We start from the raw sequence: 16,029 nt of genomic DNA, 5'->3' as shown, positions 1-16,029 counted from the left end.
ACACCTCGGGGTTGGGAGGCCCAGCACAGGTTCAGATTTACAGGTAGCTTGCAGCTCCAGCACTTGTAGCGACATAGAACATAATTCATGTGTGAGTAGGTGATCTGGACATACAACCATAGACAACATGAGGGTTTAAGCCAGTCATACGCTAGTCTTGGATCAGACAAGACCCTGTTCTTGTAACGTTTTAACTCTTGGATCAACTCTGCAAGAGCACAGCAACTCATGAAAGATGCCTGCTCTTCACCAGCTACCAAGCCCCACAGCCTACTGGAGAATTTAACCTTCCATCCTGGTCTACCTCGTGGTCCAGGTAGAAAAATCTCACTTTTCTCAAAAAGGTCCAAAGTTAAGTAAACGAGAACATTGAGTTCGATCAGTTCCACGTCTCAGAAATGGCCTCTTGGTTACGTTTTGGTCCTTTTTTTTTTTTCTTTTTTTTTTTTTTTTTTCATTCATTAAACAAGTTTTCTAACTTGTAAACCTGAATACTTGGAGGGAAAGTTCCATCTTACAGTCTGTTTGCTTGCTCGTCTCCATCCCATGACACTAAACCTGGATGCCCTTGACGGCTTGCTTGATGCTCTCCAGCAGGTCCTTGTTCTCTGGGTTCTGGTAGCACTCCTGGTTGGTGTACATGTCGGTCAGCGTGTTCACGTACGCATCGAAGTTCTGCTCACTAATTGGCTCCTGCAGCCAAAAAAGCCAAATAAAAGTGTTAGTAATAGAGCAGGGAGAGGCTGAGATGTTTCTTTGCAATTAATCATCTGTGTATGCACCAACAGCCAAAGGTCTCCACGTCGGAGCCTTTTTGTGTGCGGTGCTGTACATGTGGGAATCTCATCGTGCAACCCCTGATCCTGCCAGATCTTAACTGGGTCCTTAATTTTATGCATTGGCCTCGTGGGACTATTAACAGGATCATGTGCAGGCAGCTTGACAGGCTTGGGGCTGAGTTAAGCTGTGGAAATGAAGGGCTGGAGGACGAGAGGAGGCAGGGACTGCTGAAGCATCACGGAAGGAATCAAAGGCAAAGTTAGGACAGGAGCCCGCTCACCTTGGGCTCACATGTGCCCACACCAGCACGCTGCTGCGGGACAGCTTTTGCTTTTGAGTGGCATCATGGAAACCTTGCGAATGTCTAACTTGGAGTTAATGGTGAAAAAAAGAAAGGGAGAAGGGAGAAAAAGAACAGGAATAAAATGAGCATACAAGTCTCGTGGGCATTATTTAATTGGAGTTGCCTGAAACCTTGAAAAAATATTTGCTGAACAGTTTATTTGACCTTTATGTGTCAAATACTTTACAAAAAAGCACTCAGCAAGCGGTTTTCTGCCAGTTAGGCAGCTGGGTGAATACTATCCAAAACTGCTCTGCTGGAGGATGGCTTCTCTCCAACCAGGCTGAATTTAAATACAAAACCCCAAAGAAAAGGATTCCCCCCGCCCCAAAAAAAATTATAGAAGAAAAAATAAATCAAAAGCTCATTCCTCTGATCATTGCGATGGTCTTTATGAGTTGTAAGAGGACAGCCCTCCACCCCACACCTGGTTTTGACAACAGTAATTACATTCCTGGGAACAGAGCGAAGGTAATTAATAGCCTTTTGTGGTTTTACTATTTTAATGCAGTCTTTTCATTTTGCAGTAACTCTGTGGTAACATGCTGTGGGCTGTTAGACCTTGTTAAATTAAACAAAATACACTCTCTTTAAGAATGCTATTCTTTGGCTGCCAGCTATTCAAAACTGAATTGAAACTACCTGCATTATAATAGGAGCTGTAAGATCTTTCTGACGTTGAAATCCAATCCCTCCTGATCTCTGCTTGTGCTGTCTTAGCCTAAAAGGCGCTGGGTGCCCTTGATAAAGTTTCCTATTTTGTGATAATGCTCCCAGATGTAATGAGACAGAACAATAGATACAAAGGGAGATCAGCAGAAAATGACAACAAAAGGGACATAGAACGCAAAGTTCAGAGATAAGGCAAAAGTACTGATCTTATAAAGGACACATAGGTGTGTGTAGAGAAATTCTCCCACTCTTTAATTGTACACAAGCCGTATCTTGAACTGGGTTTGGCACGGCTCCCTTGATCACGCCGGCTGGGGTGAGTGCTGTCAAAGTTTCTTACCATGTGCGGAAGGCGGATATTGGCAAGACTTTGGATTAGAGCCTGGCTCAACCCTGAGAGCTCCAGGAACAGGGCTTCGTTTTGCTCCTCTATGATTTTGTTTTCCTCCTCAATGTTCTTCAGGTTCTTCTCCATGGTGGAGATCTGCAGAGCAAGGATCACAGCAGGGTTACCAGCCCTCATGCAACGGCACCCACCACCACCCATGCAAGGGGCTTGGCCATGCCCTCCCTGCTCTTGGGCGCACGTCCGAGGACACAAACCTGCGACTGCAGTTTCACCATGGCTGCTTCCATCTCCGAGTTGGACTCGTTCAGCTCACTGATCTCCTTGTTCAGCTGCTTGATCTCTTCATCATTCTCCAGAACTGCAGGAGAGAAGATCACGGGCAGTCAGCAAACGCTCGTGGGAAAAGCAAAAACGTTGGGCTTTCTGCTGCCACCCATCCTGTTGCAAAGACATCACCACTCACAAAGTCCTCACCTTTGCTTTTACATCCTCTAAACAGGATGCACATCTCACCCATTTTTTTTTATTTTTTTAGTAACGTTTTTAGCATCACAGTTCAATGATACTTTATAGGTCAATATGTAAATGCAAAAGCCAACGACAGCATAGCAGTTGGAGTCCAGCACCTCCACGTACCTTGCAAGGTTGATTGCCCTGAAAACTCAGGTCATTCTCTCCAGTCCTGAGTTTGGGAAGATGCCATTTAAAAAACTAATGCGTGTGTTGGTTAGAAATTACAAGGTTCATAAAATAAAGCAATATTTCTAGCAGACTGCAGGTATTTATAGGTTCCACACTATATAAGTATTCGAGTAAAATGCCTGAACCTTGTCAAATACCACAGAAACCTCAGTAATAGCACTGGAAATGCAAAGTGCCAATGCTAACAAAATTCCAGATCCAGAAATATCTGCAGGACTAAAAGCCCTGAATAGGTGAAAATTGCTGAATGACCGCAAGGGAATTGTAAAAATGCCAGGGAATATTTCAAAAAATATCTCAATTTCAGCATTAATTCTTTTTGCTTGGAATTTCACTATGGAAACTCTTTTTTTATCATTTCACCTGCTCCCTCCCAGTGTGTCACTCGGGGAGCGGTGCCGGTACCACGCCACCCCCAATATCCAAGCAACCCAAGAAATGGGTGTTCACGGCACATAATAAGCTTGCAAATCTGAGACCAGACTTCACTTGTTGAAACCTCCCCAGTCTGCAAAGAAAAAGATATATGGGCTCAAAATCCTGGCACACCTGCAAGGCAAAAGGAGTGGAAATCCTTACCATCACTGGTCTTGAACTTTGTGTTGAGAATTTCATCCCCTGAGAGTTTTCCTTTCTTCCCAGCAAAAGTAGCTCTTGGACACCCTGACAAACTGAAAAGCAAGTAAAAATGGGTTTCATAAACTCTCCGTATTTTTATATAGGTGATTATGTTCCCAACAGGAGCGCGTACCATTTGGTGGAGTTGATGCTGTGAGACAGTTCTTCTAAAAGCTTTTTCTGGTACAGAGGAAATTGCTTTATGAATAATGCCACAAAATTCCCCATTTATAAAGCAAGAACAATTTTCTCTGAACGAAGATTAAAAAGAGAGCATGACAGGTGAGGAAGGTGAGCCGAGTCTGGCTGGTTTGGGCATCAAACCCCCTGTTTGGGGTGTCCAAGTCCTGTTCTGGCTTGCTCATGGAAGGACACTATATTATCAATTTTTATGATGTTGCCCAATTCAAATCTCACCATCACATTATTAAAACAATTATGCATTTTCTTCCATACAGAAAGCTCCAACCTTGGAACAACTTGACTCAGGTCAGCATCAAGAGCACCAGCTACTGAGCCTTGCGTGAAGAGCTGAACAACGCTCAAGCAGCATCTACAGGCAGTAGGTTAGTCCATGGCAATGTTGTCACGCTCCCAGAGATTTCAACCCTGCGATTTACCTTCTGTGAGTGAGGAAGCTCCCGTTGGCGTGGCCGGAGCCGTCGCAGCCCGGGGTAGGGCAGGTTGGCCCTTCGTTCTTCAACGACTTCCAGGAAAACGAGGAGCCATTGAGCGATCCTTCCTTCTGCCGGCGGGCTGCGAGAGGGCACCCTGATGCGCTCCGGTGAGAGGCGTATTTGCCACTAATGTGTCCCAGCCCCACGCAGCCAGGAACCGGACACCTGGGCACAGGGAAATACCAAAAATTACAGCACGGGAATGAAGAGGGACATAAGGAAATTAGGGATGAGCAGGAACGAGGAAGCCTGGGAAGTGTTCACATTTGGGGATGTCATCTGGACTTTACGGGGTATATGCTTAGTTGATGGAAATGGCAGGTGGGAAATTACGAGCTATGACTGACGCTTCAAAAGAGCCAAAGAAGAGAAACAAGGTAAATTCTGCAGGAGGGAAAGACTGTGGAGGTCACAACACACACTTGCAGCAAAAGCGGGTCCCAGTGGTGTCCCAAACCGTGTGTTTGGTGCCTCATTGAGGGCAAAGATGGCAAGTTGGGCTGCCTGACTTTGGATCCCGATGTTACCCCAAGGCTGACACGCTCACACCCAAAAATCACACAACATTAACACCGGCTCTGCCTGGTGTTACTGCTGAGGAACCCGCGGTCAGCAACTTTATCACCCTACACTAGTATGGCCAACGCGATCTAGGAGCACTGTCTGTGCCCATAGGGACACAACCCTTCCCTGTGGATCCGTCCCTGCCCAGGGAGCCAGTCAGGCTGCAACCTGTGCACCGAGAAGCTGCAAACCTGCTCCTGCAAGGATGCTGTCTGAGGGGTTTCTGAGCCTGTACCCCATCAGACAGGACAAATAAACCCTGGGGCACCTCAGCCTGCAGTCATGGCATTGCCTCGCTTGCCTCCTCCATCCCGCAGCTCCTGAGAGATCAACCTGCGCTCGCAAGGGGATAAAAGTGGGAATTACCATCAATGTGGCACAGGAGCCCTCCCACTCCTGTGCTTCTGCCCCCGTTTATGGCCGGCTAAGGCGGGTGGGAGCTGCGAGGGGCGTCGTGGAAGCGCTGACACAACTTGTGCTAATTGCTAAGAGGATGAGTGCCTCTAAAAGGCACCTCTGTCCTCCCTGCTCGCAGACTCCTCTCCTAATGGCATACTCACTAAATTCAGCCGTTCGACAGAGCCCGGTGTATCTATTAAGGTTTCTGCTGTGGTTTGCATTTGTTTAAAGACACTAGTCAATTATAAATACAGTTAAAAGTTTATTACTCAAGGGAGGTTACTCTAAAAAAAGGGGAGGTGGAAGTAGGTACGAAATGGCAAAAATAACCCCCATGTCCTCAGTTCAAAAGCAATTAGGGACTTCGAGTTTCCCCAGCAAAATATCCGCTGAGCTGCTCCTGAACATCGCAAGCTGCATTTCACCGCGGAAACGATTACCCTGATTGTTTATATTTGGTACAAAAGGGAGATGACAGCAGAAGGGGGGAGCTCTACACCCAGCCTTTTCCCAAGATAATTTGAAAAATGCTGATCTCGATTTTAATCAGCTGCAAATGCAGCACAATTCACTTATAATATCCCTGCCAGCAGGATCCTCAGTAAATTCATAACATCATTGCTTTTATATGATCACGAGCAAATTACTGAATCCTCAGGAGGAAAAGGAGAGGGGGAAAAAAAAAAAGAGTGAGAGAGAAGAAGAGACAAACCCCAGCATTTAGTATGCAGCCGTTACGGCTCAACCATTACATATTTTACGCTGTTAATTTAACTTTCATTACATTTTCATTGTTAAAAAATAAAACAGAGCCTTATTGTGCAAAACAGCTGGCTTGGACTTTTTTTTTTTTAAATTATTATTGTTTAACGGAAGCACCAGGAGCATTTGATCAATTAGGGAGCTGTGGATGCTTCCGTTTTATGCCAGGGCTGGGCTGAAGGTTGAGGTGATCTGTTCAGTCACATCTGTAGCAAATTACTTGAAGGATGAACAGCAAAAACAACAGGGACTAAATGACTTTCTCCTCGGTGACGATGTGCAAAACTCGGCCGGGTTCCAAGCGGCACTCGGTGCAGACGGAGGATGGATTTAGAGCCAAAGCTCCTTAACGCGAACCCGCGCGGGGCGCACCTGGCTGCGGGAGGCGGAGCACGAGCTTCCCAAGGGCTGGGGGAAGGTGGCAGCGAAGGGATCGTTGTCCCGTGTTGCTTTGCACACCTCAGAAGAGCTTCTGCTCCTCCTGGACGTACTGGAGGCCTGTGCCATGGGATTTTGGGGAATGCCTTCACGTCCTCAAGCCACAGAGACCCTCGCAGCCCCCTCGGCACTGCCTGCACCCGCGCCCACGGTCCCACTGCCAACGGAGCAGCAGAGCCACAACAAGCCTCCAAGGCCAGTCCGGGGGAGAACGGCGTCAGCTTTCTAGGAGCGAGAAAATCCCAGCTCTGGTGACGTGCCAACCCCATTTCTTGCTACTTTAGATTCCCAGCGTTTGCGCCTGTAGAGTGGACTAGGAGAGACCCAACCCCTGGTGAGGATGCCAGGGGGACCTGGGATGCCCTGACAGCTCATCCCATGTTCCTACACAAGCACCAGCTGCACCATAACAAACCAGCCATATAAAAGCCCCTTTCTCCTTGCAGGGGGAAGCAATCTCTTTGCAGAGAAACCACACTGGGGGAGCTGCTTGGCACATCCCGACAGGTCCCAGCCCCAAATGGGGCAGGCAAGGATGAGCAAAGCCACGGCTTCCCCGGCCCCACAGGGCACATGTCCCGGCGGAAAACGTGGAGAGGGGCGACCTCCCACCCAGGGGCCTCTGACAGCAGTAAAAGAAGCAAACATGCAGCAGCTGGCAGTTGCATGACAGCATTTGCTGCTTGTCCTTTCCTGCGCTGTGTCACTGGTTAATGGCGTGGCATTACAATGCCACCAGCAATTTAGTGTATTTGAGCCAAAAAAGAATTTTTTCCCACAGATTCTCGAGTACATTGCTTAATTTTTAATAACCTCCGCTAACTCCTGCTAATTATCACATGGCTCATTTAACTGAGAGGCTTTCCTTCCTGTAGACTGAGGAGTAAGAACAGAGCAGATGGCTCAAATATCATCTCTTTCTTAAAGGTCCTTCTCCCAGCTTGTGCATCCCGGTTTCCTGCAGCCCCCATGGGGCTCTGCCCACCCACCGGTTCCTCTCCGGCTCACCCACAGAGGTGAGGTGCTTTGAGATCGGATCATCCTGAGTGCCATCACACGGCACGTGCAGGACAATCGGGGCCAGCCAACATGGATTCATGAAAGGCAGGTCCTGCTTAACCAACCTGATCTCCTTCAATGACAAAGTCACCCGCTTAGTAGATGAGGGCAGGGCTGTGGATGTATCTATCTAGACTTCAGTGAGGCATTCGACACCGTCTCCCACAGCATCCTCCTAGACAAACTGGCTGCCCGGGGCTTGGATGGGTGGACTCTTCGATGGGTTAAAAACTGGCTGGATGGCCAAGCCCAGAGAGTGGTGGGGAATGGGGCACCCCTCGCCTGCCCATTGCTGCCTGAGAACCTGCAATGTTTCACTTGACTGTGGGTTTTTACCCTCATTTACAACACTAGTGGTTTTTCCAGGCATTATATCAAGCACAGGTAGGAGTAGAACTGCTCACACCCTACCAGCCTGCCTTCCACATCTGTAGAAACAAATAAGAAAAAAATACACCATTACCTCCCCCACCTCCCGATTTTCTCCAGACTTACTTCATCAGCTCTGGGTCTTCTTTATCCTCCTTTGTCGGGGTGATCTTGATCCCACTTTTCTTGGCACGAGGGCAGCCTGACAGACTGTGGTTAAAAAGAGAAGAAAGGCCTGTCTCACTGGCAGAATCCCTGCATTTGCTATTCCCCCGCTTCAGTCATCTTTCCCTTGAATTTCGCACAGTGTTTTTGATCTCTCTCGTTTTGCAGCTTCACATCACGAGGAGAAGTCAGGAGGAAAAAGAAAATAATAAAAAATTGAGGGAGATGGACAGTAATTAATGGTGTCTAGATAAGAAGATATCTGCTAACAGCCTGCGATGTTTAATGGAATTGTTGAAACAGAAGGCTCAGATCTCTGCTATTAATGCTCTAAAGTGATAATAGAAGTCATAAATAGGTAGCATTATTAACAGGAACATTGCATCAGCTAAAATCTGACCCTTTGTCTTTTATTCTGTTGAAGGGAGCTTCTAATCAGATGCTGGAAACATCAAAAAAAAAAAAAAAGAGAAGTCAGATTAAAGAGATGAAAATAGGCTTCAGTTGTCAGTAACATTAATGTTTTATTCAGAACTTTACAACTCTGCCCACTGCAGGGAAAAAAAAAAAAGAAAACAAAAAAAAAACCAGAAAGAGGCTACAGAGAAAATAATTTAAGAGAGATCTTACCTTCTATGCGATGCATAATTTCCTGTTATGTGACCAGAGCCATCACAACCAGGAGTAGGGCACCTGTGGAGGAAAGGGATGCTCAGATTAGCCTGGGGATGAGAGCAGGGATTGATGCTTTGCAACAGCTCATTTGAAAGAGAAATCTAGGGGCTGTCAACACAGAAGCAGATTTTTCTTCCTGCCCCTTCTACCTCCGTGAGAACAAGGTCTGGTCTGTAATACCCATGACACCAAAGTCGATGCTTCGCTGCATGATGTCGGTGTTGGAGAGGAACATCAATGGGAAGAGAGGGGGATGTTGGGAGTGCTGCAGGTAGCTGCTCTCCAGAGGAGGGACGTGGCTCCCAGCCTCTGTCCCCGCCCTCATGAAGGGGACAGCTCAGGAGATGGTAACAAGCCAAAAAAAGACCTCTAGGACAGTGTCCATCTTCCTGAGAAAGAGGTAAGGAGGTGGCAGGTACCATCCAGGTCCATTGGGCTGGATGCAAGCATAGAAACCAGAAAACCAGAAAAATAGCCTCCAACTGTGGACAACCTGGCCATCGAGCTTTCTCCTCCAGGGCCACCTCAGCCAACACCAAGAGGAAGCCCAACAGAAGGACTCAGCTCAGTCCTGGGTGATTTGGCAGGGTCTAGTCTCACTGAGGACAGACATCCCACCCCAGGAGGGTCCTCAGAGTCCAAAACCATTTGATGCCTCAGATGAAAAGTAATGAAGGAATAGGAGGGGAGAGGTTAGGTTAACCTCGGGTCTCCTCCTTCCGTAAGGGACAGGGGGGTCTGCAAGGGGACAGCTGCCTGCGGGGCCTTGGGCTGGGGATCACCAGGTCACCACGCACGGTGCACCAGCAGCTTCTGGTGCTTCGGTGCGAAATCTGCCCCTCGGTGCTCAGCCGCTGCCGTTACAAAGGGGTCTTTGAAGATGCAGCCATGATCGTGGGTTAGAAGGTAAGCATCCAGCACTCCGGGACATGATGGAAAGCGAAGCCTGGAGAATAGTTTTGTGATCACACAAAGCTGCACAGAGGCGACCGGGGGCCGTGGACCCTACAGAGCAGCAGCAACGATAATGGCACGAGTCAAGCACCGCATCATTAAGGGCGCAGAAGCGAGAAAGGTGAGGGGATATGAAGTACCACGAGCACAAAGATCTGCTCCAAATGCTGTAGGTGATGCGGCGGACATAAAAGTTGTCATGGGGACAAGGAAGAGAGACGAGGAGTGCTCGCCGGGGGTGTGCGTGCCAGCCTGCCAATTAGCCGGGGCTGTTTGAGTCAAGCGATTAGTGGCGGGGGGATGAAATCCGCGGTGCTGCTGCGGGACAAGCGGGAGGGCTCAGCCGCTCGCTTCTGAGCCAGAGAGCACAGCTCATGGGATGGCTGCAAGCTGCAGGGTGCCCTTTCTCTTCGAGGGAGGATTTTGCTGTGCCCCCAACTTTCTGAATCCTCATTTTTCAAGCCGCCGGTGCCGGGTTTGGTAGCACTGGTTGGTACCATGTCGCAGAGAGGGGATTGGTGTGGCTCCAGGAGACCCCGGTGAACTGACGGGCAGCACACAATGGTGCACGGGCAGCCCCTGAGGCCAATGCCCTTGGGAAAGCTCATGCCTGACCTAGGCAATGGGATAGTTGGGGTGCTCTGGCCCCTGAGAGTCCATGGAGCAATGATTTCCAGAGATGCCTTTAGTTCTGCAGCTTGGAGAATGGTCTTTTGAAGTCCTCTTTCTTTTTTTTTGTTAGAAAATATCAAAATTCTTCTCTTTGCACCAGCTCTGAGGGAGGCTTTGGCATTTGTGGGTCATTGAAGAGTATCCATTGGCGAAAAAAAGTGGCATCTCACCTAGGGTGGGAGAGCAGGGACACGTCCTGGTCCCAGAAGAGTGACAGGGAGACTAAGTCAGGACCAAGGCTCGTCCTGCTCATACCCAGGAAAACATAAATGCGCATCGGTCCGGTGCAGCAAGAGAAGGGACATATCCAGCAGGACCCCGGTGAGGGTGCAAATTCTCTAACTCATTTAGAAATTACAGGTTTAGGAGTTGACTGTGACATTTCCCTGTTACAATAGAAAAGCAAAACTATTTCTTTGTTGTTCTAGCTTCAGGGTGGGATGGGATTATGAAAACACTAACACCGAACTCCTTTTGCCTTTCAGGACTTTTAAAAAAGGGAGAGAAGTGATTTGAGTTTTATTTTTAATTATCTGGAGACCAATCAGACCGACAGAGACCTTTTATTGCGTGTTCCAGACTGGAGCTATTTTTTTTTATATCAGGGATATTAACCCCTGAAATAGAATTTATAATAGAAACACTGACGTGGCCTTATCTGAAGTGGTGAAAAGCGATGACTGCGCTATCTGTAATATCTCCAAATCCTCTTCCCTTCTCTGCTCCCATCCTCACCAGGACACAGGAAAAAAAAAAAGCAGTCCTTGGGAAATAACATTAAAAAGCTTTCCTTTGGCCAGAATCCTCCTGGTTTATGAAGTATTTTGATAAAAAGAACTGATATTGGGTGCTCAAGGGGAGCAGGGGATGCTGCACAGCAAAGCAGGGACCACCCTGTTTGCTTTTTCACCGGCCCTAACTGGAAACATGCAGAGTTCCTGAGAGCTTTTAATATCTTTAACACTAATTACCTGATCACTGGGCTATTCTTTAAGGCTGTTGGAGAAACACCAGTTCAGCAAAGCTCTCAAGAGGTCCTTTCAAAATGTATATCGTCTATAATGCGTGATTAAGTGTACTTAGCGCTAATCATGCGAGTCCTTTCCCTCCACTACCATATTCTATTAATATCAACTAATCCAGCTACTTTTTCCACCTCTGTGATAAGGAGCAGGCGGTTAACGAACATTTTTCCTGGCAGCAGCACCCGCATCGGCGGTGGGGTGTGGAGCAGTCCCAGAGCCATGCTGCCCTCCGGGCCACCAAGAAGGGATTTGGGGCTTTACTGACCACCTTAACGACCAAAGGGGCTCCCACCTGACTTGACTGTTCTTACCACGGCTCCAAACATCACTGATTGCATACAGGACTCAGGATATATTTATTTTTTTTTATGATGAGCCTGTGCAATGTGAAGTCCCCCATGAGGTTTTATTCTCAGTAGAGGCTCTTCAGTTATAGTCATGAATATCTCAGTGTCTAAATAATCCTGAAACTGGATTCAGCATAGCAGGGAGCTCAGAGGAGAGTCAACCTCCAAAGATAGGCTGGTTCCATGGAAGTGATGGTAGAAAAAAATTCACAGTTAGCTTTTCCCCAAAGATGTAAGTTGGGTAGAGAAGGGTTTAGGACCCCACAGTGTCTCCACCTATTTTAAATACAATTTTTAATAAAACTTTCTTCAGGGGAGGCAACCTAAGGGAGAATTTGGGAAACCTTCTTGTGAAGAATCAGCTTCTAGTGAAAATGAGGAGCTTTGGGAAGACAGCAGCAAAGCTGAAAACAGGTTTCAGAGGAAGATATTTGAATGAAAATGTGAAGACCGGGATCCTCAAATCAGGGGCAGAAATGGGAACAAAGAAATTTGGGTGCCCGTGAGCCCTTTGCCACTGGCTCAGGATCCAACCTCACCAAGCGTTTGCTCGCTCCCTCTTTCATTCCCTCGCAAACCAAACGCCCACGGAAATGAATAGGAACCTCTGTCACTGCATCTCATACAACCCCTAAAATTTAGCATACAATTAGCATCCCAGCTTCTCCAAAAGAGTTGGCTTCTTTTCCCTATGTCCTAGTGGTATTTTCCCAGCTGTGGCTCTACCCAAAAATAAAGCATGTGCCTTTATCTAGGCTTTGGATGATTAAACTGTTGAATGAAAAAGGTTATGGTACGAACTAGGGAACAAGAGCTTGGGGAAAGACGCCAAATGAAAAAGAAAATAGCAGATTTCGACAGTGCCCAAAGGAAACCTGCCAGGGGTTCAGGTTATTTCTGATCGCTGCCGTCACCCCCCTCCCCAAAATAAGCCTTGCTTCGTGATGCTGCCTCTTCCCAATGCAGCAGCTGGAGGCTGGACTCCACCAGAGCTCCTGGCAGGTGAGTTTTGATCAGCTCTTTGAAAGCGGAAGGGAGGGGATGGGAAAGCAAAAGCAGAGCGAGAGGAAGGCAGGGGCAGGGAGGGGAAAGAGAGAAAAAAGGGTGGAAAAAAAAGAAAAAAAAGGAGTTCCAAGTTGAGCGCAAACATACTTGAGGTCAGCAGAGTGGGCAGCCATGAGGTTTCTGAGGCTCTTGTCAGCAAGAGGACAACCAGAAAGGCTGAAAGAGAAGAGATGGAATATCTGGATAAGCAAAAAAAAAAAAAAAAAAAAAAAGGAAAAAAAGGAAAAAAGGAAAAAGAAAAAGGGCTGGGGTGGGGGGAGGGAGAGGGGCAACAGAAGGTGGGGAGGAAACAGAACCAAACTATCCACATGGTCAAAAAATATACTAAAAGAAAAAAAAAGTTGTCTTTAGAGTCCAAACCATGCAAAAAAGGTCAACCCACCTGCGGTGAGAGGCATAGTTTCCAGTTATGTGTCCGCTGCCGTCACAGCCTGGGGTTGGGCAACTGGGCAACAACAACAACAACAACAACAACACGGAGTGTAAGTGCTGGAAAGGAGCAGATTCACCCGAGTGCCATGGATCTGCCGAGCCCCCCTCGGGGTCTGTCTGCATGGGGGTCACCCGCACCCCTTACACCAGCTCCAGCAGGTTGAGTCTTGGGGCTGCAGCTATTCCCTGCTCACCCTGAGTCCTCTTCACACCCATAACACCCACCCAAACACAGTGAGCCCTAGAGCCAGCACTGATCTGAAGGTGTTCGAGCAGCAGTGCTGTATTGCTGCGTGGTACCCACTCGTGTACCAACAGGAGGGTGATGAGAAGATGGAGATGAGGAGCACCTTCACAGCAACTGCTGTCAGTGCCTGGAGATGGCCCCAGAACTACACCCAGACACGGAGCATCAGACAGACACAGCGGGCAAGTCTGCTCCTGCGTTAACTACAGCTAATTCATTATAGCCCTTGGGCCAGAAAGGAACAAGGATGCTAAATGCGGAGAGAAGGCTCAGGGCTGCCCACAAGAACATTTATTCATTCCAGGGCTGTTTCCATTTAGGAAATGTCTCTACCCTCATAATACAATTAAAGCACAGGAGGACTTCAGGGCTCTGCCTCAGAAATTGCTATTCATATCGCTGCTGAGTTTTAAAAAAGCCTTTAGAGCTTGGCATGGGGCAGCTGGTCTGCGCTTTGCTCATTTAGGGAACATGCTGCTGCTGCTGCTCTCCCCACGGATCTCCTCCCTGCCCGCCTGCTCCCTCGGCCTCCTGCTTGCGTAGCCAAATAACGAGCTCCGTTGTATAAGGTCAGCAAAACGATGCCCGCCAGCTCTTCCCTGCTTAACATATGGGAAGGTCAGATGCACAGGCCCACACACAGCAGATCTGCTGGCACGCCGGGGAGGGGAGACCACCCCATCACAACCTCCAGACTGACCCCGACGTGCCACTAGATCAGAGCCAGGTCCAAGCTGCAGTGTTTGGGTCAGAGTCTAAACATTAACCCTTAGTTTGGGGCTCAGTGTGGATGCAGAGCAATACTCCATCTAATAGAATAGATCTGGGTCCTTATTTCCACCCACCCAATGCCATGAATACACAGAGGGGAGCTGGGTTAGGATCTCTCTCCAATGTAAGATGCAGCATGACAGCAATCTTGCTGCAGCCCTAGTTCATGTTTTGTGGTCCCACAGTATCATGGTGATGGGACCTACTGCTCTGCCTTAAGCAGCCAACAAGTCCTGCCTTCCCACTGAGGCACCCTGTGGTTCAGCACCCCCATCAAGAAGGTGCTGGGATCCCTTGGGTGCTCTTGGCTCCACAACATCACCCAGCATCCCACAATGAGGGGGGATGAGACTGGGCAGGCTCCATCACCGTGCCAGAAACACTCCTGCAGGAAAACACTAGGGAAATGGTCCCTTCAAGGAGGTTTCCACATCCACATCCATGAATCCTGAGAGCACCGAGATCCTCAGAAAGTTCCCTTCACCACTGCAGAGTTTCAAGGCCAGATGGGAATGTATTTTTGCCTCAATGATCTGCAGTTGTATGAGGATAGGGTTTCACTCTGAGTTTTCATTTGAACTGCTTAGATGAGAGAAGACCCATTACAGTAAGAAAGGGAACTACACTTTACTTTTAAAATGTATTTGTTAATAAATTTTGTCTCCTACCAGCCTGGCTGTCCTGGGTACATGTTTTACACATTTTGGAGGAAAAGACAAGAAGTCAGGACTTACGTGAGGAGCTCTTTCTTGATGTCCTTGGAGAGGAATTTAAGCTTGAAGTTGGTTAAAGTAACTTCCCCTGGGTATTTTCGTTCTTCAAAGTTTTCCTCCGACACTTCTTGCTCATCAGCTTCCGAGGAGGCAAAAGAGTGAGCGGCAGGCTCTGACTGCAAGAAAACAGCCAGGAAAAGTGGTTGTAGTGGTGGTCATTGCTGCTGAGCCGTGGTGGGAAAGGATCCCAGGTTCATCACGACTAGTGCAGCATTGCCAACACTCCTGAGCCCTTTCCAAGCACCTCACAGTACCCAAACCAGAGATCAAATAATAATGGCTGGGTTCCCCCACCTGCAAGGGTTAATGGTAGTGACACCTGCTGATGGCAGATGTAAATCATCCTGGGGAACTTCACCAGGAGCATCACTGGTGCAAATGAGCTGAAAGGATTTACAGCTAAGCACTGCAGACCCAGGACAATGCAAGTGGTGAGTTCTTCCTTGGCAAGAGCACCCCAATGGAGCTGAGAGCGCCCACATTCATCCCAAGACAGCTCTGCCTCCTGCCTGATTGTCCCCAGCTGATGTCTGGTAGCACTGATGAAGCTAATAATATTTCTCTCCTAGGCTCAAAGGGCAAAGTCAGAGTTCTGGGGGAAAATAGGACAACTGTGCAAGCAAATGTAGCATTCGGTGCCCCACGAGGTGTTATTTAAACATCAAGAGTCACTGCTCACCTCTTCTGGCTCCTCTTCCCGCTGACGGTTTGGTTTAGTGTAGTCAATGGGCCCATCCCATTCATCCTGGCGGGAGGTCTGGCTGGACTGGGGGGAGGTCATGGTGCTGCTCGTGGCACTGGTGCTGTTTTGGCGCTGGGACACATCCGGGGACTTCATGCTGGGGCTACTGCTGCAGCTGCTGCTACTGGGAAAGGTGCTCTCCCGTTTGCGGTGCTTGTTCATACTCAAGTCCAGAGTCCCATTTTCATCCACCTCAATGTCCATGGACTGAAAGGTTGGAAACATGCCCAACATTAGCAGCTGCCAGCAATTCCCTACAGGGATCCTGCCCCAATTTGTCTTTTGCAGTGCGGGGGGCAGGTTACTCATGTCCCATCCCCTCCACAGTGAGTTAGAAGGAACTAAATGGAAAGGGATGCTCTTTCATAAATATTTCAGAAACATGCAATGCAAATGCTCCCCTGTTCTACCAGCAATGTGGCATTTTGA

The 16,029-nt window shown here is 48.2% G+C and overlaps 1 protein-coding gene across 1 annotated transcript in view; it reads right to left on the bottom strand.

Annotated features, from left to right (window-relative positions):
• Positions 1-552: 552 nt before the first annotated feature.
• Positions 553-16,029, bottom strand: part of MYT1 (myelin transcription factor 1) — a 33,002-nt gene continuing 17,525 nt past the window's right edge. The window contains exons 10-20 of the mRNA XM_068416169.1: positions 15,538-15,807; positions 14,820-14,974; positions 13,018-13,080; positions 12,723-12,791; positions 8,528-8,590; positions 7,859-7,942; positions 4,085-4,306; positions 3,426-3,517; positions 2,399-2,502; positions 2,136-2,279; positions 553-693 (exon numbers count right to left, since the gene is read on the bottom strand). Of these exons, the coding sequence (XP_068272270.1) occupies positions 553-693; positions 2,136-2,279; positions 2,399-2,502; positions 3,426-3,517; positions 4,085-4,306; positions 7,859-7,942; positions 8,528-8,590; positions 12,723-12,791; positions 13,018-13,080; positions 14,820-14,974; positions 15,538-15,807 (1,407 nt within the window). The remainder of the gene's footprint in view (positions 694-2,135; positions 2,280-2,398; positions 2,503-3,425; positions 3,518-4,084; positions 4,307-7,858; positions 7,943-8,527; positions 8,591-12,722; positions 12,792-13,017; positions 13,081-14,819; positions 14,975-15,537; positions 15,808-16,029) is intronic.

The sequence above is a fragment of the Nyctibius grandis genome, chromosome 19 (assembly GCF_013368605.1).
Source record: "Nyctibius grandis isolate bNycGra1 chromosome 19, bNycGra1.pri, whole genome shotgun sequence".
In the NCBI taxonomy this organism is placed as follows: Eukaryota; Metazoa; Chordata; class Aves; order Nyctibiiformes; family Nyctibiidae; genus Nyctibius; species Nyctibius grandis.
This window is presented reverse-complemented; position numbering and strand designations above follow the sequence as displayed.